At 46.6% G+C, this 26,473-nt stretch overlaps 1 protein-coding gene across 15 annotated transcripts in view; it reads right to left on the reverse strand.

Moving 5' to 3' along the window:
• The window catches only part of LOC111860032 (ankyrin-1), a 120,243-nt gene that overhangs the window by 53,290 nt on the left and 40,480 nt on the right, over positions 1-26,473 (reverse strand). For 9 of the 15 annotated variants that reach the window (XM_023843302.2, XM_023843301.2, XM_023843298.2 and 6 more), the window contains exons 2-3: positions 20,787-20,879; positions 1,418-1,519 (exon numbers count right to left, since the gene is read on the reverse strand). In XM_023843302.2, the coding sequence (XP_023699070.1) occupies positions 1,418-1,519; positions 20,787-20,879 (195 nt within the window). Of the gene's footprint in view, positions 1-1,417; positions 1,520-4,283; positions 4,690-9,813; positions 10,224-11,512; positions 11,712-20,786; positions 20,880-26,473 lie in introns of those variants that run through there. The other 6 variants (XM_072709061.1, XM_023843295.2, XM_023843296.2 and 3 more) reach the window with 4 other exon arrangements.

Below are 26,473 nucleotides of genomic sequence, written 5' to 3' on the forward strand. Positions count from 1 at the left end.
CAACAGTGAAGCATCCTGAGACCATTCATGTGTGGGGTTGCTTCTCAGCCAAGGGAGTGGGCTCACTCACAGTTCTGCCCAAAACCACCGCCATGAATAAAGATTGTTACCAAAACATCCTCCGAAAGCAACTCCTCCCAACTGTTCAAGAAAGGTTTAGTGACAAACAATGCCTTTTCCAGCATGATGGAACACCGTGCCTTAAGGTAAAGGTGATAACTAAGTGGCTCAGGGAACAAAACATTGGCAATTTGGGTCCATGGTCAGGAAACTCCCCAGACCTTAATCCCATTGAAAACTTGTGGTCAATCCTCAAGAGGCAGGTGGACGAACAAAAACCCACAAATTCTGACAAACTCCAAGCATTGATTATGCAAGAATAAGTCAGTCGGGATTTGGCCCAGAAGTTGATTGACAGCATGGCAGGGTGAATTGCAGAGGTCTTGAAAAAGAAGGGCCAACACTGCAAATATTGACTGTTTGAATAAACTTAATGTAATTGTCAATAAAAGCCTTTGACACTTATAAATTGCATGTAATTACACTTCAGTATACCATAGAAACATGAGAAAAAGATCTACAAACACTGAAACAGCAAACTTTGTGAAAACCAATATTTGTGTCATTCTCAAAACTATTGGCCACGACTGTACTTGATATGGCCCTGGAAGATAGATGAATTTCATTGCTCAAAGATACAACAGCTGGGGTTGGGTCTTAAAATTAATTAGCAACATTAATCAGCAAATCTGAGTTCTCTGGGTCCTTAATCTCTGCATCACCTTTTCACTATTTTCAGTCAGACCAGTGGTTTAATAATAAAATAAAACATTTCGGTTTTAACAACCTGTGGGCTGGAGGCTCAGCTCTAATTTGTAACTTGCCGCACATTGTTTCATGTGGACTGTGGTCCCCCAGGACTCCAGAGCAGGGGCTGCAGGCGGTCAGGGAGAGGCAGGAGACTGAGGTGCCCTTCCCCGTCTACTCCGCTGTCCAGTAATCCTTTGCTCCGAGGCAGGCACGCTTCCCTACCCTCAGAGGTGCATTTGTACTATGATGCAACACAGTGTAATTTAAGATGGCAGCAGAAAGTTCTGTGGAGGGATTCAAGTGACCAGCGCATTTTAATATGATTCAGCTCAGCTGAATACACTCTGATTGCAGGTTTTACCACAAACTGCACTGTGAAATCAAGGGGGGGGTTTACACAGAAAGGATGAGATTTTAATGACTGATACATATATACACAGTTTGAATGACAGATAAAACAGTGCAATGGTTTTGCATGTGTGTATATATATACGTGTGTGCGTGCCATTGCACTGTTTTTTGAAAGAAGAAATCCTTGAGACTTCAAAGTTAGATCTACCTTTGGCCAATAAAAATGGAAGGTGGATGATCAAAGTGGAGCTCTCACCTGATTAGCTGTGTTGATGTCTATTCCGTTCTTGATCAGGTCCAAGGCCTTGTCCAGGTTCCCGGATCGGGCAGCACGGAGGAAGCTGGTGGCAGCGTCAGCCTGGTAGATGGACAGATAAGAGCTGAGGTTTTGCTGGATCCAAATGAGCCACGAGGGAAACGGCAGGGTGCGGAAACCAGGCTTGGATGTGACACCAGAAACTGAGGTCACTCTACCTGCTCTCTCAGTTTGCACTCTGTACCCCAGCTCTGGTACTGCCCTCCAAATGTCTCCACTCATACTGTGAGAGGCCCTGACTCCCCTCCTCCCGCCCACACATACCACAGCACAACCTGTCCGGGCCTCATGTTTATCCAGGAAACGTGACTCACGCCCACAGCATCACACTTTCTAGGCTGTACATCACAGCTTTCACCCGTCTGTCAACTCATCTGTCTCTCTCTCTTTCTATTCAACCAGTTGACCAAGACAAATAGTCGAACAGGACTGAGTTACATATAACATTCACTTCCTGTGCAGGATGCTTATCAGCATACACACAGAAAACCTGATATCAGTGTGCTGGTCACCTCAGCGCCTCACTCCGATCATCACGTCAGCGCCTCACACCGACCATCACCACAGCGCCTCACTCCGACCATCACCACAGCGCCTCACTCCGATCATCACCTCAGTGCCTCACTTCGATCATCACCTCAGCGTCTCACTCCCATCATCACCTCAGCACCTCACTCCCATCATCACCTCAATGCCTCACTGCAATCATCACCTCAGTACTTCTCTATGGCTGGAAACAGGAAATATGAACCCGTAGATATTCAGGCTCTCATAGCACCTCTCCAGCCCTTTCTGTCTCTCTCTTTCTCTCTTGACCTCTCTCTTACCCTCTCTCTTTCACTCAAAGCCCTACTCCTACTCGCTGTCTCTCTTCCGCTACTCCCTCCTTTCCTCCACTCCATCTCTCTTGTCTTTTTAATTTTCTCTGCCTTTCATGATTAGGATGCTCAAATTAGCAAGTATAATGACGCATGCCTGTTAAAGCAATCCTCAACCCCCCCTCCCACCTGCCCCTGCCCCGTTAAGTGTCAGCATAGCTGGGGGGGGGGGGTTCTGTTGCCCAGTCTCCCGCTCACGTGGCCCCACTGAGGGGGTTAGGCATCCGTTTCTGCCACCCCACCCCATTCTGGATTTCAGCATCCCTGAGTTGGTGCACCCCACTACCCCCCCCAAAGCCCGACACCCTCCCCTTTCCACAGGAAGCGAGAGCTGGTTGTGAATCAGCAGCCTGACAGGCGACGGGCTATCGAATCCGATTCCTTTCAAGAGTTGAAGGTCCGTGGATGAATGTGCCAGCCCCCACCTGCCTCTGCCCACCTAATAGAGGGCATGAGAGTGAAGGAAAGGTCACCAGACTAACAAACCAATATCATCCACTAGATAGCAGTGGGGGTGTCCACAGAAGTCTCGTAGAAGGCAGAAGAAAAGGAGTGAATAGAGGGAGCAAGAAGGAGAGAGAGAAAGTGAAGGAGGTGGAACAAGAAATTAGTTGGAGGAGGGGCTCACTAGTGATGGCCTGGATGAAGTGGTGAAGGCCTCCTTATTGTGTTAATGTACTGGAGGGAGTGTGCCCCCCCCCCCCCCCCAGCCTAGATGGGGGCGAGGTTGCATGGGGAACCTGACAGCACTGTAGAAAATGTCTAAAAACTGCATCTTTAATGTGATGGAAGGAGGTGCTGGGGGTGTTCGATTCTGTTGTATAGCAGGAAAAAGGCTGGGAGGGAGGTTAGCAGGGGTTATTAAAACTGATAGGTCACTCTGACTGCTCCTTCCCAGCTCCCAGCCCCATGGAACATCAGGCACCTCCTGGTCATATGCTCCTAATCACACCTCCACACCCCCATACCCTATGATCACCCGAGATGCAGAATGAACACAGATTGCTATAAGCCTGCACAACAAACATCTGTATCAGTCAGTAAACTGATACATCTTCCATTCATCTCTCCATAACTCTCCTCAGTCTATAAAACATGCACACCCCCAGACAGTTATCCCTTCATCCAGTCATCCACCAGCACATCTGCAGCCTTCCCATCATCCCCCCCACCCAAACTTCCTCTTACAGGCTTGTTCTCCCAGTCTTTCAGTCCCAGTTACTCACAAAGGCAGAGACCCACCCCAGTCAGCCACTCTGTTTCACTCTGGCCTCCGCTAACTCAGTCCTGCCTCTGTATAGCCTGCCCTTTCCTTTTTGACCCCTTCAAGCACCTGTTTCTGTCTAGTGAGTGCCTGGCTAAAATTACAAGGTACTGACCATCTTCCTAAACACCCCTCTCACAGTATGGACCCAAATGGCACTTAAACAAGGCATTAAATGCCACATTAATGCACAAATCCCCTGTCAAACACAAACTATCCTTTTAGAGTCCTTCACTCTGCCAACCATAACTAGGCATTAGTAAAATTCATATTCAGTACATCAAAATACCAAATAAAACCCCACAAAACTAAACAAAAATAATGTGTTTTTTTCCCCTAATTAATCTCTGATTAAATTTCTGGAAAGCAGCTAAAATGTTTGTTTAAATAAATGGTGCCCTTGGTCAGTATTTATGGCGACCCTAGACACAGTGACTGCCTACCCAGCTGGGAACTCTTTTAGGGTCCCGGATGGGATTTTCCTTAGTGAAGTGGGGTCACTGTCACTTTTAAAAACAGGCCATCACCCAGGCAACAGATTTCTGGGTGCCTTGAATTAAACCTTGGGGGGTTTGTGTCTTCAGGTCCCTTGTCAGTTTGTCTGGTTGCTTGTTTTTGAAGAATCTCTGCAGCTTCAATTGGAATCATTGGGAAAATTAGTCACCTGTCCAAAATCTGCAAGGTTTTGCTTGACATGAAGCATTGTATTAAATGTGCTGGTTTTCCTCAAGCTACTCAGTAGCTAGCACTGTAGTGTCAAGCATCACGGTTGTGGATTTGAATCCTGTTCCCGCCTGTGTGAGGTTTGTATGTCCTCCTGTTTATGTGGGTTTTCTCTTGGTGCTCTGGTTTCCCCCTGCAGTCCAAACACATGCATTTTAAGTGAACTGGCATGTTTATTGCTCATAGTGTTAGAAAGTATGACATATGGGTCTGACATCCCATCCAGGGTGTCCCTTGCCTGTCCTGCTGTCTGAGATCACCGTGAATCTGAGCTTGAATAGCAGACATAAATGAATGATCCCAGTCTACCATTAGCTTAATGGCATGTCTCCAATAAGGAAGCATTTTATACAATAATAAGCATTTATATTGTCCCTCTACGTTTGCATACGCTTCCCCCAAAATGTGCCTGAAGGGACAGCATCCATTAATGTATAGAATTTGTGGGGATGCCCCACATTTTTAAAAATGGCTTTCATTTTCTATTTGTTTGGCTGGAGTGGAGCTGGGAATGATATATTGCAAGTGTTAGGTATACAAATGTGTGTGTTTGTGTGTGTGTGTGTGTGTGCTTCTGCCATGGTGATTTCCAGACCATGTGGTCCAAGTCAACAGCACTGACGGCCCCACAGACACACAAGTTTGTTGACATCTGGGGGGAGATGGGGCATCTCCAACTGAATGTCATGGAAACTGCCCACATACCCCTCCGGCCCTTAACAGACCTCCCCTTACGATGGCTAAAGGAGGGGGGGGCGGGGCTGTGGCAACCCACAAATGTCTTACCCTCTGTCAGAATGGCTGCCTGCTCGGTCCTTGTTGCAATGCATTCTGGGTTGCAGCACATTGGATTGATGGGGCACGCTCTAGGTGTAGAGAGCTGGTAGATGAATGAATTATTAAAGGCTGTTTTAAAGCTGGAAGCTTCTGCTGGGGGAGATGGGTGAGAGACTGTGAGGCTGCATTGGCCAGCTTCCCCCCCGCCCCCCATACACATCCCTCCTTCTTCAACAAACTTCCCCCACCTCTACACCAATGCTGTTATCGCTCATGGTCGGCACACACAGCCAACCCTCCAAGCCCCCGTCTTTGACCCACCAGCCGCTGGCCTCACATTGTGATTTGCCCTCAATGTTACCTCGTCTTCCTGTCAACTGCCCCGCCAGCAGGGGGTCAGTGCTGGTGATTGGGAGGTAGCAAGAACCTAGGCAATGAGGATCATTGATCTTTGAGTTTGTTACCGAGATGTGCCTTCTTTTCTGTCTCACACTGTCTCTGCGAACTGTACCTCAGCCGACCCGCCGAAACATCAGTCAAGCACTTTCATAATTAGCTAAGCTCATTTTCACAAGCGGATCAGCAAAATCTGTATTATGGCACATTGTTTGTCAATATGGAGGAGCAGAAAATGAATCCCTAACCTTTTCCACAGGATGACATTGAGAAATTCTCCAGAAAAACAAAGCCTACATTTAAAAATACAGTTGTGAGGAACTCCGTCAGATACTATGACAAGAATCGCTTATCCTGAGAGTAAAAAGGAAACCCACAGGCGTGCAGTGGATTCTGAGAGGCTTTGAGGCTGTCAGTGTACTCAGTACGTCTTTGCCTGGATGTGTTGCAGTGAGATAACGAAGTCAGGGGAGCCGTGTGGGACACACCTCGCCCCCCACCTCGTCCCCCGCCTTCTCTCACCATTTTGCTGGTGTCACCCTAAGCTTTTGGGAACTCTGTTTTATCAGTGCCCCCCCACGCCCCTCTGTGACTTGCATCAAACACTTGATAGTCAAATTCTCAGCGACAGTTGAAAAATTGGGTCAAAATTTGGGTAGTCACACTTAAGATATACTGGTGTGAAGAGGCTCCTTGTGTAAATGTAGCCGAAATGGGAGCGAGATTGAAGTAGTGTGCTTTGGTCATTTTGCATGGAGACATCACAGAACATGCATTTGCATATGCGTGAGAGGGGCAAAAAGTATGTTTTTGTCTGCTAACATACTTTGGGAGTCTCTGAACGTGCCTGGGTAAGCTTTGCTGTGTGTATGTGCACATCTGTATGTATCTGTTTGTGTGTGTGTAAGAGCACAGGCAGTGTATACTTGGTCAGTCAGCCCTGACTGCATGTCCTGCTTACCTCTCCTCTCCTCCTAACAGACAATGACAGAGAGCCACACTGTCACCTCCAACACACCCCCTCCCCCATCACCCCCAAATCTGTCTGACTAGTCATGGATGTCCTCTAAGGCGTTAACAGTGGCTTCCTGGCGGAGGATAACCAGAGAGTGACGGAGGACACTTATCATGTCCTTATCCTACTTCCTCCCTTTCCACAAGCACGTTTTCGACTTATTTGCCTCTAGTTCTGTTATTCCATGCAGTATCACAGCATTCTGGTTCCACTCTCCCTCCCACTCTCTCCCTCCCCCCTTCCTCCCTCCCTTTCCCTCTCTGTCCGTCAATCTCTCCCTCTCTCTTACTGTCTCTCTCTAAACTGTCTCACTGTAACTCCCTCCTTGCCGTGGATCGATCCTCTTGCCTCCTGCTGACTCTTGTTCCAGTAAGGTGAGCTTTTGCGCTGGAAACCAAACTACCCCCGTTTAGGAGAGAGGAATGGGCGGGAAAGGTATGATCCGGTCCAGTGACATGGCGAGTGACACTCAGGTTGATTGTTGTAACTGGTCATGGTGGAAGTGGCAGTGGAACAGAACAAGATGTGCAGGAACAGCTGGTGCAGGTGCTGAGCACCCAGTTCAGGTACAGTGTGCATAAAGGATAAGGAGGTAAAGCATGTGTGATTCCCCCAATAACAGGGGAAACAGTGGCTCATTTCATTCATATCTGCAATAGTAACCAAAAACTGCAGTTCAATTTTCCGTTTCTATTTTCTCAACATTTAGACAGCGATTACTGTACAAATCTGATTTTAAATATTTTAAATCCTTGCTCTCTGTAGTATGGAAAGCTATTAATATGCCCTGTGTCAATGACCCTGTCTGTGGAACATTCCAGAGCATTTGCATATAAAGAGTGGCAATTAGTTTTTAAGCTGTACCCATAGATCTCTGGATAAACACATTTTCTTTCTCTCTCTCTTCACAATCCACTGTGTTCGTCCTCTTTTGCATCTCTCTTCATGATAGATCCCTCTCCTCTCCCTTTCTCTCCATCATTACTTCCCTCCCCCTGTCTCCGGGTCCTGCGGCAGCCTCGTGACATCACCGCGTAGCAATCTGCATAGTCGGCCAGAGCTGCGTGTGGGTGTGCACGTGAGTTACACTCTGCCTTTCATCATTTCGGAGACCCTGGCAAACTGACCAAGAGGACTGTGGGATGAGCACTGGAGAGCCTCACTACTACAGAGATGGGGGAGGGGGGGGGCAATAACCCCACCTATTTGTAGTCCTCAGTCAGCCACAGTATTGATCAAAAGGGTCCCCGCACGCTGAAGTGTCAAACAGACATGCACACATTTGCTAACTTGCTCGTACAGCAAGCTCTCCCTGCCAGGAGCAACAATAAATGCTAGAACCAGGAATAAGCCCCAGAGCCATATGCTGGTACGTGAGGCTGGAGCTTTACCCAGGCGATTGCTAAAACATGGAACCGGAGTCTCAGATTATGGCACCGGCTATTTGGATAAACTACTTAACCTATTTTGTTTTATTTGAGCAAATGAAAATTGCCAGTCAGCCATACAAACAAATGAATTAGAGTTTTGGCTGCTTTTCTGGCTGCGGAGTTCCGATATCAGACGGAAAGGCCCGGAAGCGTGATGAGCCTGCTAATGCAGGGCTTCTCTTCCTGAGTCCTGAATGCCCTGCCAAGCCTTATGTCATACATCACAGTCAAAACTCATCTCTTGTTTTCCCTTTTGAGACTTTTCCCTTTTGCACCCTGATCTTTTCTGCTCTGTGGAGGTGTGTATATATTATGCAGGGGGTGCAGTGGTTAATGACCCTAAGTGTGAGTTGTGAGCCTATTAGTTCAGGTCCTGGGAAGGATCCATTCACGTGAAAGTGGGTGACTGTTGAATACAGATAAAAATGTGTCATTGCTGCATTCCAGGTTGCTGGAGCTGCTGGTATGCATGCCGCTCATTCCCCAGATCAGTAGCTGCCATATTTGTTTACCTGGTATCTCAGTCTCACTCTTTTTAACTCACGGAGAGAAATTGTCATGGTTATTAAATTGGGATGAAAAGGTGGAGGTGAATTTGGGACGGAGGACCCATGAAAAAGAGAGCCGTCTTTGCTTGGGTCAGATCCAATGCTCATCAGAACCAGTTTCAGTCAAAGTCCATCTGGGCCTTTGATCTGAGTCTCGCTGTCAGTTCCTGGTGCAGTATGTGTTGGAGTGAGCTATACCTACAAAGGGTTTCACTCCTCTGCATACAATATTCTGCCGTTAGTTGTGATAAATGGTAACCATTTTCCCAAATATGCTTCACAAAGGAAATTCCTCTCAAGACTGATGACTATAATGCTTTTGTATGCTGTAGTCATGGAGATGTAAGATATGAAATATGTAAAAAGTAAAAAAAAGAGCAAAAAGGTGAAAGGTCATACTATGTGTACACATGGATAGATTCCTAAAGCCTTCCTTAGCAGCCCTGAGCTAACTGCCCTGAGCTAACATACCATGTCACATCCCAGTCTGGTCCATTAATGAACTGGCCCAAGTCGGCAAACAGGTTCTGCCTGTGGCAGCGAGGTTTTGGCTGCTGGAAAATTTTCTGCCAGGACGGTCAGCAATAGTAGAACGACCTCCAGAGAAATCAGACCTCTCAGAATATTACTCCAAAAGGTAATGAAAATTGCTTTACCAGGGTAATAAGACACTGGCACGCTGGGAATGTGACTCCAGTTTGCGTCCTCTGGAGTCCCACATGGAGATGGAAGCAACCTCTCACCTAAAAACTTGCATGAAATGGCAGGAAAAATATGCTACGAGCGAGTTTGTGGCACAATAACCCTCTGGACTAAGCTGCACAGTCAGCAAGACGCAAAATTGCTCCCGGGAAACAGTCAGACACGGTTCATCCTTGGTCATGAAGACATATCCCATGGAAAGTGAAAATGACAAAGGTTGCTTATATTCCATGCAGAGTGCTGGGAATAAGGCGTGTTAAACAGCGAGCCGGACGGCAGGCGAGGTTTAAACAATCGGGTGTGCAGCCAATTAAAAATTAAATCATGAAAATCTAACTTTTGCGGCCAAAAATGTATGGCACACGCGCGCATATCGAAATAGCCTGCATGTAAATTAGATGGAGTAAATTAGAAAAAAAGTATATATGAAGTGAGGATACTTAGAGCTTAGAGGGAGTGTCAATGTGAAGGAACAAGGAGCTTTGGACGCACAGCAGGAAGCCCCGAAGGATGGACAGGTATAGGGAACGGGCAGAGACGAACGGCGGAGGAGCGCGGGCGGAGGAGAGCGGGAGGTGGCGGCGGCGGAATGGTACTACTCACTCCGCAGGTGGCGATCCCGGCCGGCATGCCTGCCCACCCTCCCCCGTCTCTGAGCGTCGCGTCCCCGCTCGCCGCGGCCGTGCTGTCCCCCTCGCAAGCGCGCTGGGACTGGCCCCTCCGACGGCTTGCCAAGCGCTCGTCCATCCGTGCCCTGTCAGGAGTGGGCGTGAGCGGGTGGGGGAGGGAAGAGGAGGCCCCCGGGGGCTTTATCTCACACCCAGCGCTACTCTATCAGGGGTTGCAGAGGTAGGACGGCGTGATAACCCCGTCCTCTCCCTGAGACCCTCTCTGTCTCGCTTTCTCCTTCCCACTTTTCTTACTTCTCATCTGCCTGGTCTGTTTACCCGCTTCTTCTCTCAGCTTTTGCCGTCCTTCGTCCTGCCTGTCTGTCCGCTGCTCCTACTCCACCTCCCCTTTGGACAGCCGCTGTTTGCCTGGCCGTTAAAAAGAGCGCTCCCCACAGTCTTTGGGGTGACTTACACTGACAAAGGGCTGGGCGGGGGGGTCGGGGGAGTGGGCATTTACACGCCTGTGGCCCGTCAACAATGGGCCAGACAAGGGAGGGCCGGGGGGGAGCTTCTGAAAAGCCTCTGCTTCTTTTAATAAAGCAGCCGTCACTCGCTGCCTGAAAAGCCTTTTTTCTACATGCTAAATGCTGGGAAAAGTACCCGTCTGCCAAAACCGCGGCGAAGGATAAATAGTGCCAGGAGGGGTCGGGGAACGACGGGGGGACCGGGGAGAAGGAACACACGCAGCTCTGCGGGATCGGGAACCGAATGTGGTGATAAAACACCTCTCATCGGTCAGGAAGTTTAACTTTGATTCCCAAAAGCTCCGAGGCAGAAATACACACAAGGACACTGTGTAAGACAGCATGAAAGACATCGTCCTGCCCCTGTCTGGAATTTTCCGGAATGCTGAAGGGGGACAGGGAGCTACTCTAAACACCTCCCAATTCTCCATGACAATGCCCGTCTGGTGGCTGGCGGAAATTTCTAGAACAGGTGACTGTGGTCTCATGGGATTCTATCGCAGTGGGCCGGACGACCGGGGGGAGGGAGGGATGTAAACATCTCCCGGTGATTTAGCACCCACTCCTCTGGTGTACATGCCCCTGAAGGGGACAGGCAGCCTGACAGACTCCTGTCCCAGTAATTCACAGGACAATGGCACTCTGGACGAGATTGCTTGTCCCCCTTTGTGTTTTTATTGCCTGTTTTATTTCCTCATTGAAATATGGTAACAAGCGCACACACAAACTCACACACTCACATGCAGTTTGACCGATTATGGATAACAGACTACTTGCACAAAATACTAACTGGTTGTCCTGATCTGCCCCCTTTCTGCTGAGAAATTTCTCGTCCACTTTCCACCCCCCGCCTACCCCCAGCAGTGCATGGCAGAGAGGTCTGTCACCTCAAATCTGTCACTGTCCCCTTCAGATGCAGCTGCTGGTGAAACCACAAAGACCCAGATGCAGGGCACACACACCCCTACCATAATCATATGACAGATACTAGCACACATGAACCCAACACATGCAATCATATACTCACAAAGACTGATGCACACACTCAGAAACAAACACAGACATTCGTACACAAAGATACATCACGTCCATATTCACATACCCACCCACATACCCCAGAAGAGTTGAGCTAATGCTATACTATGGCTATGGGGGTTTAGTTCCTACCTTGGCTCTGTGACTTTACATGTCCTTCCACTTCGTGGGGGTTTTCCTATAGCTTTCTCCAGCAACCTGAAAGCATGTTGTTAGGTGGAGACTATAAACTGCCCTTAGTATCTTACATTTACATTTACGGCATTTGGCAGGAGCCCTTAGCCAGAGAGACTTACATAAGTGCTTAGAAGTCTCATCAGTGAATACATTCTGATACTGGTTCAATAGAACCCGGCTAAGAATACTATCACTCTAAAAAAACTCTGACAAGTAATACTAGTTTTTTATCTGAGTGGTGAGTACATATTTGAGTGTGGACTGGTATCTTGTCGAGGGTGCCCTGTGCTTCCTGAGATGGGATATCATGGCTGAATAGTTTATCAGCATATTTGGGGTGGTGTAGCTCAGCGATGTTGTACGGAAGGTCATGGGTTCAAATCCCAAGGCTGGCAAAGTAATCACTCTTGGACCCTTGAGCAGGACCTTTAACCTCAGCGGCTCTAGGGGTGCTGGATGCTGGCTGATCCTGCTCTCTGACCCCATGCTTTCCTCACTCGTATGTTGTTTTGGACAAAAGTATCAACTAAATGAATAAATGTGGAAAAAAAAATAATCAGGAGAACAAGTAGACAAACAAGCTGCAAGGAGCCAAAACTGATGGGTTTAAGGAGAAACTAAGCAGCTTTTGAGGAATTCACCAACATTATGACCTTATAATACTATTTGTATTTGTCCAAAGTGACAAAAAAGTGATGATCAGAGATTAGGGTAAGCACCTGAGGTTAAGCCTCAAAAGGCACAACAGCGAGATATTTACTCTGCAGACCATAGGATTTGTACCTACAGTTTTCATAGGCACAGATCCCTAACCAGCTAAGCTACGTGCTGCTACTTACCGGTAAAGACCCTGGGGAAAGTCAGTAATGAGACGCTTTATACAGGTAATACTCCCAGGCAGCTGGATTTGGGAATGGTGATGATCTTTGATCCTACCTCGATGACGGACGACAGAGGCCCAGATGACTGAAGTACGCCCTCTGGTGGTGCTGTGGTGCGGCTCACAGACTGCAGCAGTGACTCAGTGTGTGAGTGTGTGTTTTAGGGGGTGGGGGTGTAATAACGAGATGATATACTATGTTGGCTGCGGAGAGTGGGGCCTGTGGCCATCGGTTGCCTGCACAGTGTGAGTCAGACGCATTATAACAAGGAAACGGACATATACAATCTTGTGTGCGCTCTCACAGATGCACGCAGACACATATGCGCATATATATCCACATGAGCATACACAGTCTCGTGTGCGCTCACACAGATACATGCCAGACACGTATGTGCATATAACCACACAGGCATACACAGTCTCGCTCTCACAGATGCACACGGACATACATAGTCTCACTCTCACAGATGCACACGGACACGTATGCGCATATAACCACACGGACATACACAGTCTCGTGTGCGCTCACACAGATGCATGCGGACACGTATGCGCATATAACCACACGGACATACACAGTCTCGCTCTCACAGATGCACACGGACACGTATGCGCATATAACCACACGGACATACACAGTCTCGCTCTCACAGATGCACGCGGACATACAGAGTCTCGTGTGTGCTCACACAGATGCACGCAGAGAAGTATGCGCATATAACCACACGGACATACACAGTCTCGCTCTCACAGATGCACACGGACATACAGAGTCTCGTGTGCGCTCACACAGATGCACGCAGACACGTATGCGCATATAACCACATGGGCATACACAGTCTCGTGTGCGCTCACACAGATGCACGCAGACACGTATGCGCATATAACCACACGGGCATACACAGTCTCGTGTGCGCTCACACAGAAGCACATGGACACGTATGTGCATATAACCACACGGGCATACACAATCTCGCTCTCACAGATGCACGCAGACACGTATGCGCATATAACCACACGGCCATACACAGATATATAAACCCAGATAGACTATTTTCCCCCAGATAGACGCACTGTACTTACTCTCTCCAGAGCACAAGAGAAGTTTAATACACAGACATAAGTGCCACCCCACCCCCCCAAAAAAAAACAAAAAACAAAAAGATGACAAAAGATCCAGAAGAGAAGGCAAATGGGAGGAGGGTTCATCACGTGATCCACAGACAGGACAGGGGAAGGGGAACAGAGTGTCTGAGTACCCTGCCTCTCCACAACACACGAGTGACAGTGATCCATGCCGCGTTTTGCGACTGTGTGAAAAGGCGTGTGTCAGAGTGAGAGCGAATGAGTGGGATTGGTAGGGGGTGGGGTGTGGATGGTTAAATGACCTAATGGAGACAAAGGGAGACAGGGAGCCACTCAGACTCGCCTAGACTGAGACTGAAAGGTAGGAGGATTTTACCGATAGCAACCTGCTAATGTCCTGAGATTCCAGGAGGCTCTGTAGTGCCTGGACTGAGACCGTACGGGGAGGGATGGTATGCAGTGTGGGCAGGCCCTGTTGCGTTGTCACTGATGGGGCGGGACTGCGGTAATGTCGCATTTGCAGCTGTCATAAATACAAAGCACCGGGAGATCAGTGAAATATGTGTGTGTGGGGGGTGGGAGTCAGAGAGGCAAAGCACGAATCGATCACTGTGTTAATGAGCAGGAGGCCCCCAGCGGGGTTTAAGTGCTCAGAGTGCAAATGACTTCCATAGCCCCTGCTCTCTGTGTCACAGTCCCTTGCTTTCTGCCTTCGGTGAGCAGCCACTGCATCTGTCCACCCCCCCCCCCCCAAATCTCCCTGTCCTGGTGTGGTCTTTGCCAGAGAGATGGAGAGAATGGCAGAAGTACAAATTGAGGAAAAGAGGAAAGCATGCGTGTGGGGTGGAGGGAGGAGACTGGGTACTTCTGCCGCAGGGCCATCATGAATAAATTCTTCCCTGGCCGGGGGGGGGGGGGGGGGGCGGAGGAGGGAATAATGTGACGGTATGATGGTTTACAGTCAGATCCTGCGTCAGAGAGCCTGCCCCCCAGGATCTCAAAAACACAGCAGAGACAGAGAGAGACACAGTAACAGCACAGAAAAAGACATACGACACATCATAGAGAGAGACACAGCACAGAGAGAGACAGACAGACACCGTTCAACCAGAGACACACACAGACACAAGACACAGAGACAGCATAGAGAGACATACAATGCACCATAGATAGAGAGAGACAGACACAGCACAGACAGAGACACACGGACATAGCACAGAAAGAGAAATACACAGAGACAGCACAGAAGGAAAGTCATAAGACACATCATAGACAGAGAGAGACAAGCACAGCACAGACAGACACACACAAGGCACAACACCGAGAGACAGACAGACACAGCAGAAAGAGAGAGACAGCACAGAGAGGAAAACACAGCTCATACAGAGAACTGACAGACACAATACAGACAAAGGGAAACACACACAAGCAGCACACAGAAAGAGAGACACAGACACAGCACATATGGAGGCACAGTACAGAGAGAGACACAGAACCACAACACAGACACAGCTCGAACAGTGACACAAACACAAAAGAGAGAAACACACATAAACAGAACCGAAAGAAAACACAAACACAGCACAGAGACATACACAGCAGAGACAGACACACAAGACAACACTGAGAGACAGACAGACACAGCAGAGAGAGAGAGACAGCACAGATGGAGTGGCAGACACAGCACATACACAGAACCGACAGAGCAAGTACAGACAAAGGGAAACGCACACAAGCAAAACACAGAGAGATACAGACACAGCACATATAGAGGTACAGTAAAACCTCGAATTGCGAGTAACATGGGTTGCGAGTATTTTGAAAGACGAGCAAAATTTTTAAATAAATTTTAACTTGATAAACAAGCGAGGTCTTGCAATGCGAGTATTACGTATTTACTTTGTCTACCTAGCGTCACGGAATCACAACTGAGCCGATGATTCTTCTCTCTCTCTCTCTCTCGCTGCGGGATTGTGGGTAATTGTCTCCCATGCTCAGTCTCACTCGGTGTGCCTGACTCATATAGTCAAAATTTAGTAGAAAATCACCACCCGAATAATGGCGTAGCAGTGCGAGTGATGAATCTGTTTAACGGCAATGCAATGTCCACATTTCCGCGAAATCGAAAAGGAGGCAAAAGCGGCTGTCATTGGATAGATTCCTTGTTAAAGTCGCACAAAAATCAAAAGATTCCAGTGAGCCAAAAGATAGTAGTGATTCCGTTAGTTATAGTGAAAGAACCCTCCCCCTATTCTCCCTCACACCATCCATGATTCTTTTCAAAGGTAAAGTGCAGGTTTTATGTATTTTTACTTTATATTTTGTATTAATCATTTTTATATGAAAATTTTGAGTTGTGGAACAAATCATCTGACTTTCCATTATTTCTAATAAGAAAATTCACTTTCACATATGAGTGCTTTGGATTACAAGCACGTTTCCGGAAAGAATTATGCTCACAATCTGAGGTTTTACTGTACAGTACAGAGACACACACAAAAACACAACACAAACACAGCTTGAACAGTGAGACAAATGCAACAGAGAGACGCACATAAACAGAACTGAAAAAGATACACAAACACAGCACAGAGACATACACAGCAGAGACAGAGACACACCAGACACAAGAACGAGAGACAGACAGACACAGTAGAGAGAGAGAGAGAGAGAGAGAGAGAGAGAGAGTCACACGAGAGACAGCACATACAGAGAACTGTACAGACAAAGGGAAACACACACAAGCACAACACAGAAAGAGGGACACAGAAACACAACACAGACAACAGCTCGAACAGTGAGACAAACACAACAGAGAGAGACACACATAAACAGAACCGAAAGAGACACACAAACACAGCCCAGAGACATACACAGCAGAGAAAGAGACACACAACACACAACACTGAGAGACAGACAGACACAGCAGAGAGAGAGAGAGAGAGAGAGAGAGCACGGATGGAGAAGCAGACACAGCACATACACAGACCTGACAGGCACAGTACAGACAAAGGGAAACACATACAAGCACAACACAGAGAGACACAGCACATATGGAGGTACAGTACAGAGAGAGACACAGAAACACAGCACAGACATAGCTCAAACAGTGAGACAAATACAACAGGGAGATACACACATAAACAGAACTGAAAGAGACACACAAACACAGCACAGAGACATACACAGCAGAGACAGACACGCACACAAACACAGGGCAGACAGGCACATTCAGAAAGATACACAAACAAACACAGCACAGACAGAAAGACATATTGACACAGCACAGATGGATAGAGACACACAGACAGAAACACAGATACAGCACAGACAGAGACACACAGACAGCGCAGACAGATAGACACACACAGACAGAAACACAGATACAGCACAGACAGAGAGTGACACACAGACAGATAGACACAGACAGACAGAAACATACTGTAGATAGATCACAGACAGACAGAGACACACAGACACAGAGGGCATAGACAGATAGAGACCCATACAAATACAGCACAGACACACAAATAAATTGTAGAGTTAGAAATGGACATACATGTACAGAGCACAGACAAAGAAACAGACACACAGCATAGATATACAGCTGAGAAACACACACTCAGAGAAATGCTGAGAAACACTCAACATACTCAGACACACACACCTACAGATACATACACACTCACTTTCACACATATACTGTATCACAGACATGAGTGTACAGAACATACAACACAGATGGGCACACACACACTCCATGGGAACAAATTTTACGTTGTGAGAGAGCAAAAAAAACATGTCATTTGTACTGCTACTGTATGTCTAGGCATGCATTTGTTTATTTAGAATAGTCATGTCAGCTTACAAGGTTTACATTTTCCCCTGAATTCTTTAAAATCTGAATAACCCGTCTTTTGGCTAATTGTGTTCTGTTTAGTGAGAAGGACGTAATCTGGTAACGTGTGGAGCCTGACCTAGAGTGGGGGACACACCAATACACTATGGGCACTAACTCTCTAAACTACATGTCTTTGGAATGGGGAACCCCAGTAAACCTGCTCCCTGAACACCACTGCATGTGTTCAGTTTAATTTGTCATTTATTATCTTAAGATTCATTAATTCTGTATTTCAGATACTATATTTTATTTTACTAGAAAATGTAACTTGATGGTGTGTTCCCGCCATCACTGTCAGTCTCGAATCTGAGCCTCTTCCCTTTTTGTTCCTGTATGTTTGTGTTCACACATCAGCTTCTCTCTCCCTCTTTCTGTCATTCCCCCCTTCTCCGTGTCTCTATATTTTTGTCTTTCACAAGTCTCTCCCTTTTTCCCTTTCTTTCTCTCCGTCTCTCTCCTTAGTAATGTGTCTCTATATCTTCTTCACCTTTTCCTTGTCTATTTCTCTGTCTCTCACAAATCTTTCTCTGCCCTGCATCTTCCTCCCCCATCTTTATGTCTCTGTCTCTCCATCTCTCTGTTTCTTGATGCTTCTCTCCTTAACAGTCTCCTGTCTGTTTTTCTCTCCCTCTCTTTGTGTGTGTCTCCCTCTCCGTCCTGTTCTCCATGTCTCTGTGGACCTGCTGCTCACGGCTGGAGCCCCCAGTATGCTTGTCAGGTACAGTATCATCACATGGATGTCCCTGTAACCATCTCAGGGGTGAATGGGGGGTGTGAGTGGGCTGCCACTTTTATCCAAAGTGGTGGGAAAATTGCACATTTTTATTTCATTATTAGCTTTTGCAGATCCAGTTACGTACCTTGCTAACGGGTTCAACAGCAGTGCCCCTTCTCTTTGATGAGAAATGCTGGCTCCTTATCAGTTCTGGATGGTGTCCCTCCCCCATCCCCCCCAGTGGTCTGTCGCATAACCCTGTTCATTGCTAGTACATACTCAGCTCTGGCAGAGAGAGACACACTAACAGCGAGGACATTCGGGGTGAGTTATTTAGTCCCTCACCACGGAGGTTGAGGAGGGGGTGGAGGTGGCGTCTGCCACTGCAACACTGCGGGTCGTCAGTGCTGTTGTTGTTATCACTGCCTTTGTCTGGTAGGGAGCCAAGCACTGCAATGATTTTTTTTTTTTTACATCAGGTAACCTGTCAATGCATTACTTTCTAGACTGGGCAGGTTCCCCTGGGGTGGCATTGAGCTGGGTATTAGTGGAGGCAGGAGGCAGGGTGACTTTTAAAACCCTGGTGGTATCTCATTTTGCCCCCATGCAGTTCACATGATAAGCATCCCAGTGGCCACATTTTACTTTGCCTCATCTGAATGCAGAGTGAGACTCAATATGTGACATTTCTTATTCCCAGGCTTTGGCAACGTCTGTTCCCTGCAGACATGGAATTGTGATACGAGGGGACAGCTGACAGAGAGAAGCAGACGGACAGACACACAGTCTCCCAGCTAGATACATACACACACACCATACAGGTCAGCATACATCATCCACCTGTCTTCTAACTGCATACTCTGGTCCAGGTCACAGGGGGACTGGAACCTGTCCCAGGCAGCCAGGGGCACAAGGCAGGGCTACACCCTGGACTGGATGCCAGCCAATCACAGGGAAGATACACAGTTAGATTGTGGTATAAATGTCAGCCCATGACACAGAGAAGGTGGTGGACATTAATCCATTATGTGATGATTTTGATCATTTTTGATCAATTGATATTCTATTGCAACCCTGAGATGTGAAGAGGGTCTGTCTACAGACAGCCAGATGGTCCTGGGTTTCAGTGGACTATGGATGGAGGTGGAGAGAGTTCATGAACATGTGCCCCACTACTAAAATACTTGTGTTTATTGATACAGTCACCCCCCCTGTCCCCTGTCACTCTCTCCACCTCTCCATTTCTGCCCTCAGTTGGGTAGAAGTTACATTTCCATTGAGAAATGGGTGTGGCTGTAACCCTACCCAGGGGAGGATACCACCATCAATAACGCTGAGACCCGAACTCCCCCCAAAGCTGAGTTCAGAGTCAGCAGGAGTATGGCAACATACATTTCAGTAATACAAGTAAATAACCTGATAGATGTGAAGGTGTAGCTATATTTGGTTCCAAGTGAATCCACTAGACTGTGAAGTGATGCAGGGGGGTCCCATGCTGTTCAGATAAGGTATGTTAGCAGGTAGCATGTGCTTGTGCCCCCCCCCCCCCCACCACCACAACCCACACCCCCAATCTCTGATGATAACAGCATAGCACTTCATTTGATATTCCAACCCTCCCATCACAAAAAGACATCTAAAAACACATAGGTACCACCCCCCCACTCCCAAACCCACCCCAACCCCCCCCCCCCCCAGCTGGGACCATACCTCCCATGTGCAGCAGCACTGTCGACTTGGTGACGAAGGGGGGGCGGGGGGGGGGGGGGGGAGTAGGAAGGCGGGACAGAGTGCAGGATTGGATGGCTCGGCATGTGGCCGGGCCAATGCACACGCCACACAGCAAAAGTATACATACCTGTGGCCGTACAGACACGGACTCACACAAACACATAGTCACGTACCATAAGAACACTACATACACACACCAACAGCTTCAATATACACAATTAAACGGGCTCTCTAACTTTGTTGTGTAGCTGTTGCATTATAGTAAATATGCACATTGCAGATAGACTGAATGTGCACAAACGTAAACCACAGACACATCAAAATAACACACTCACAATATATGTAACACGCTCACAATAATCACCAACACCAACACATGTACACACGTTTTTCATTTGCGTGAAGAACCTATGGGGAATGAAACGGGCAGGTTGCTGAAATAGACCTGCCTTTGTCATGCGAGGAGTCTGCTAGTGGTGAATCTGACAAACTCACTTCGGAAAGCTGTTCTGAGCGATGTCTATCCCCATGGATTCTCAACGGTGGACTCACAGGGACCAAAATCACCGGTCACACACAGTCACACATTTCACTTCTTACACATAGGAATATATATATATATATATAGAAAAATGAAGGAATGTGAACTGAAAACAAGCAGAAATTAGTATAAATATATCAAGCAACAGTGGGGAGTAGAGTAAGCATGTGCATTGTGAGTCTACAGTGACACAGTGGCCAGCCTCACGAAACACCAGCAGCACTAGACCGAAAGATTAAGACCAGAGCTACACAAAAACAAGCAACAAATGAGGAAGAGAGAAACAGGCAATAAAAGAAATAAAAGAACACAAAAACCCAACAAGAGGACAGTCATATAGAATAGTCAGATGTAACATTTGTGGATATTTACTGTTTCATCATAGAGCCAAACTCCATGGCCATCCGGCACCTCAGAGCTCACATTACTGTCCTGATCGATAAGCCAGCGATGCACCGCGTTGGCCTAAAAAGACACACGACATGGAAACAGAGGCCCGTTAATGGAGGTGGCCGCGATCAGCCCCAGCACATAGGCAGACACGGGGGGGGGGGGGGAGGGGGGACAGGGACAGGGCCGCAAAGAGAGACAAAGGGAGAAAGACAAACAGAGAGGGACACACAAAGGAAGAAAGATAGGGAGAGAAAGACAGGGGAGAAAGGGAGGAAAAGACATGGATAAATATTGGGAAGGAGATGGAGGAAGACAGAGAGATGGAAAGAAAAACAGGAGGGAAAGAGAGACATGGAAAGGAGGAGAGAATGCATAACATGGAGAGGAAGAGACAGACAGAAATGAGTAATGAGACAGAAGGACAGGATGACAGAGAGGGGATGGAAGAATAGGGGGAGACAGAGAGAGATAATTTAGCCAAGTTTTCATAACAGTTTCAGACAATGGAAAGTGACCACTCCTTGTGGGTTAATACAAAGCTTTGTGGGGCATTGATGGATGATACCATCACAGAATACTACAAACACAGGGACAGGGAGAAAATATGCATTTAGTTCACTTCACTTGACCTTCATTTGTTTCTGTTTATTTTTTCTGTCTGTTAATTAATTGTTTTCCAATAGGTGCTGTATGTTGTGTGAAAAGTGGTTTGCCTGCCCAAGAGTCACAATATACCAAAAATTTAATTAGAATTGAGAGATCGAGTTCATCTTTGAAACTGCTTTTCATGGGTGAGCTACAGGGATGTCGAGAGTCGATTTGACACATGATATTCAAACATAGCTAAATAAATAAATAAAACCATAATAAATATAGAGAACAAATATGCGTAGCAAGCAAGTTTAAGAGATTATCTTCCATGTAGTAACGAAATATTCCCATGTTATATTTAGTATTAGATGTACATCTTTTGTAATTGTATTCTTTAACATAAATGGTGAAAAGACCAGGAGGAAGGTTACGTGGGTGGATGAGGAAGTGGGGAGGAACATAACAATAGAGATTTTAAATATGTTTTTTTAATCTTAAATTTATTGACAATGTTGATCCAGAAGAGAGAATTATATAGACGAATAAGAAAGAAAGGAGGGCAGTAGCATTGATTATGGCATCCATGGTTATCAACGGCTAGGAAGTTGGACACGTTGGTTGTAGTGTGACAGAAGCTCTCTGCGAGGGGTGCCAGGGCTTACAGGAAGTCACCGTGTCATGGCGTGTGTCACAGGAAATCTCAGGACCAAAGTAACCCTTCTATTTCATGAAATCCAGCAATGAACTCTGGGACTTTGGAATGCAGTGGGTTTGCTATATCGAATTTGACCCTTGCACTTTTCTTCTATTCCAATAAAGTTTTTCAATTTTTCTTATACAAAACGGGGGTGGGGGTAATTTCAGTAAAACCTGCATTTCTTCTTGATCCACCACTTGGAAATCGTAAAACTACGTTCTGAGTGACCAGTCGTATGCAAGGTATGAGAGCTATGCACCGAGGGTGGGATTGGGGCTTGGAGAGACACAGTTAGCTTTGAGGTTCTGGGAGAGACATGAAACATTCTGAGTGTGAGGATATGGTTAAAATGGCTTGGGATAGATGCTATGCACCACATATACTTTTCAGCGAGTGTCAACAAATTAAACTTCTGACTGAATAAGTCATGGAAGGAGGGTCTTGCTGTTGTAAGCCATGGAAGGGGGTCTTGCTGTTGTAAGCCATGGAAGGAGGGTCTTGCTGTTGTAAGCCATGGAAGGCGGGTCTTGCTGTTGTAAGCCATGGAAAGGGGTCTTGCTGTTGTAAGCCATGGAAGGAGGGTCTTTCTGTTGTAGGTCATGGAAGGCGGGTCTTGCTGTTATAGGTCATGGAAGTAGGGTCTTGCTATTGTACTCTTGAGCAAATGCCTGACTTTCTTCAGTAAAATATAACCACTGTGGATAAAGTGATCTGATTAGCAGCTGGTTAATAAACAGACTGGCAGATGCATCTGGATCTGGGTAGGAGGGATTAGGCCCTGAAAAGGGCAAATTTCCTCCCGGGATTAATAAAGTTTTCTGATTCTGATTCTGAAAACTCAGCCCTAGGGGGTGACTCCAGAAGATCATGTGCCTTGTCCTCTCATAGGAGTGTAGCCTAAAGGACAGAACAGAGCCCTTCTGGACCCAGTATGGGTCAGCAGGTTAGTATCTCACTTGCCTTTGCTTGTCCTTACATTTGACAAGGAAGATAATGGAGGGACATCAATCCACATATATTATCAGGGAAATTAATACACAAACAGAAATAATGATAAATGTCACTATCAAAAACAATAAACGTTTTCGTTAGTGTGCAATGCAGAGTCAGCTCATCCGAAAGTTCACTTTCATGATGTGGTTGTCTTGAGTCAGGTGACCTGGGGTGTTGCATTGATTTGATGCTTCTCTCCCTCTGCCCCCCCGTAAAGAGACCTTGATTCACTTCCTGCCTCCCATCTCCTGTTCTTTGAAGTCCCCCACTCCCAGTGTCGCTCAACACATTAGGCATTGTAGGTGGCCACCTACGGTGCTGTCTTCTGAGGGGGTGGCAGTTTCACTGTGCCTCAGACGCGGAGCTCTGTCAGTGAAGCTTTGCTAGTCAGGGTGCCACATGGGCTCTGACCTGCAAAGCCTACACCCTTCCTGAATCTTCTTTTTTTTGTTCTGCCCCAACAGTGTGTAGTTCTTCTCCTTTTGTCTACTAACCACTGCTGTAGCACCCCTCACTGGATTTGTATGTCCAGCTTCCAAAAATAACTGACAGAAAAAACTGGTGCCTATATCAGATGCTAATTAAAATGTATCCTGTAACCTAAAGGACTGTAAAGTTCAGGGACCAGAGTCAAATAAGCCGGCTCTATAAATGACCCCCCATCTGTCACAAAATAAATGCTCTTGTCCCACTGACTTCTAAAACTCAACATGGATTCAGGACCCTGAATATGTCCAAAGAGGACAGCTGTTACACAGGAGTGCTGAAAAAATAAGAAATCTGCTTAACGCTCAGAAAACATGCATACATGAGGACAGCTACTGGGACGCCTGCTTGTTTTATGGATTGGAGCAAATAAAGATGGCAGAGGATTGTTTTCATTCCAAAGAAGTCAATTAAAGCTGGAGGAAGGAACATCCTCACGCTATACAAATACTAAAAAAGGACCGAATGGATGAAGAAGTGATGCTGAACGGAGCAGTGATACAGGAAAAAGAAAAGTCCCGTGGGGGTGGGACATTTCTGAAACGATATGGGACGATTGCAAAGGATAAACAACAATGACAGCAGAAACGGCTGCTGTAAGGAGGAGACATCAGTGGGGAAATGCTAAGAACACAATCTTTTAAAATGCAAAGAAAATTCCAGTAAAGAAATAAACAAACACGAAGCAGGCAATCCTGTGAGATAATAAGACAGAGGCTACTTAGTCCCACCTGCCCCAGTGCCTCCACCACAGCCTCCAGACCATAAGCCCCAAATTTCCTTATTTCTCTAAAGCCTGTAAAATAAAGGCTGTTTTTCGGTTTGGGGCGGAGGGAGATGCCCCAGCACCAGAGCGTGTCCGATTAGGAGTGTAACCGGATTAAGGAGCAGACGGGTAGCGGCGATGGAGAGCGGTGTGGCCAGGGGGGAGCGGAGAATGAGGGGAGCCAGGCTGGCTGTGGGGGTGGTGGACGGAGCCTGGGACACGAAGACACAGAATGCTCTCTTTGGTTGGAGATAAGGGAGTTGACGGCACTGTGGATGTGGTAATGGTATCATTTGGGGATTTATGTGAAGGATCTGATCTGAGTCTTCGCTCTCCTGCAGCACCTTCCTGCATATGTGACAAACAAGTGAGCGCACCCTGTAGTAATAACCACCTGCATTTAACCTCATTTCTGCTCTGCTCAACACAGATATTCATTATCTACACTTCTTTCTACAATATAGAGTATCTAAACCTACAGGCTCAATTAAAAAATGACATTAGACGAGCTAAAAGGAATGTCGAAAGGAAGATCGCATTGGAGGCTAAGGATGACGTTAAAAGTTTCTTCCAGTATTTTAACTCTAAAAGAGCTCTAAAAGCTGAAATTACTAATCTGCAGGATAGTAAGGGTCTTATAATTGAAAACGACATTGATATAGTAAATGAGTTCAATGATAGTTTTGCACGGGTATTCACTGTTGAGGACACTAGTAACTTACCAGTTCTTATTACTAATCCAACATCGTCTATAACTAATATATATATAACTGAAGCTGATGTTTTGCAAAGCCTAGCTAAGATCAAAATAAATAAATCACAGGTCCCTGATGGCACCTTACCTATAGTGTTAAAAGAGATGAGGGATATTATTTGCCGACCCTTAACTTTACTGTTTCAAAAATCCTTATCTGAAGGTGTGGTACCTTCTGATTGGAAGCATGCCAACATAACGCCCATTTTCAAAAAAGGGGATAGAAGTAATTTGTCAAACTATAGGCCAATCAGTCTAACTTGTATGACTGGTAAAGTTATGGAGGCTATAATCAAAGAGAAAATGGTAGATTACCTGGACTCAAATAACATTTTGAGGGATAGCCAGCATGGATTTAGGAGAGGTAGATCCTGTTTAACAAATCTGTTGGAGTTTTTTGAGGAAGCTACTCAGGAAGTTGATGATAAGAAGGCCTATGATGTCATCTACTTAGATTTCCAAAAGGCTTTTGATGTTGTCCCCCACAAGAGGCTCTCACTTAAACTCAAAGCGACAGGTATTTTAGGAACTGTCGCGACCTGGATTGATAACTGGTTAATGGATAGGAAGCAGCGAGTAGTTATAAGAGGCTCAATGTCACAGTGGGCCTGCGTTCATAGTGGGGTACCGCAGGGTTCAATTTTAGGACCACTATTGTTCCTAATTTACGTAAATGATATAGACACCAATATATACAGTAAACTGGTGAAATTTGCAGATGACACCAAGGTGGGTGGTGTAGCAAGTACTGAACTAGCGGCTCAGCAGCTACAGCGGGATCTTAATTTAATTAGTGACTGGGCTGACACCTGGCAGATGAAATTTAACATAGACAAATGTAAGGTACTCCATGTAGGGAGCAGAAATATAAAGTACAGGTATTTTATGGGACCTACTGAAATAAAGGTAGCTGATTATGAGAAAGACCTTGGTGTGTATGTTGATGCTTCCATGTCAGTGCGGGGAAACAATAAAAAAGGCCAATAGGATGTTGGGGAATATCTCCAGGTGTGTGGAGTTTAAGTCAAGGGAGGTAATGCTAAGATTATACAATTCCTTGGTGAGACCTCAGCTAGAATATTGTGTGCAGGTTTGGTCACCATATCTTAAAAAGGACATAGCGGCCTTAGAAAAGGTGCAGCGTAGGGCCACAAGAATGATTCCTGGCCTTAGAGGAATGTCATACGAGGAAAGGTGTGACCAGGAGCCCAGTAGCAGGAGAGTAGGGGTGCTCGGTCAGACCAGCAAACGTTCCCTAATGGCGGATATGGAGCACTGGGGCTTTGGCAGAGCAGTGGGGGAGGGCCAGATTACCATGTCATCCTGGCAGAAGGAGGTCACACCTGGTTTAGGAAATAGCCTAAAAGGCATCTTGCAGA

This window comes from Paramormyrops kingsleyae, chromosome 2 (assembly GCF_048594095.1).
Source record: "Paramormyrops kingsleyae isolate MSU_618 chromosome 2, PKINGS_0.4, whole genome shotgun sequence".
In the NCBI taxonomy this organism is placed as follows: Eukaryota; Metazoa; Chordata; class Actinopteri; order Osteoglossiformes; family Mormyridae; genus Paramormyrops; species Paramormyrops kingsleyae.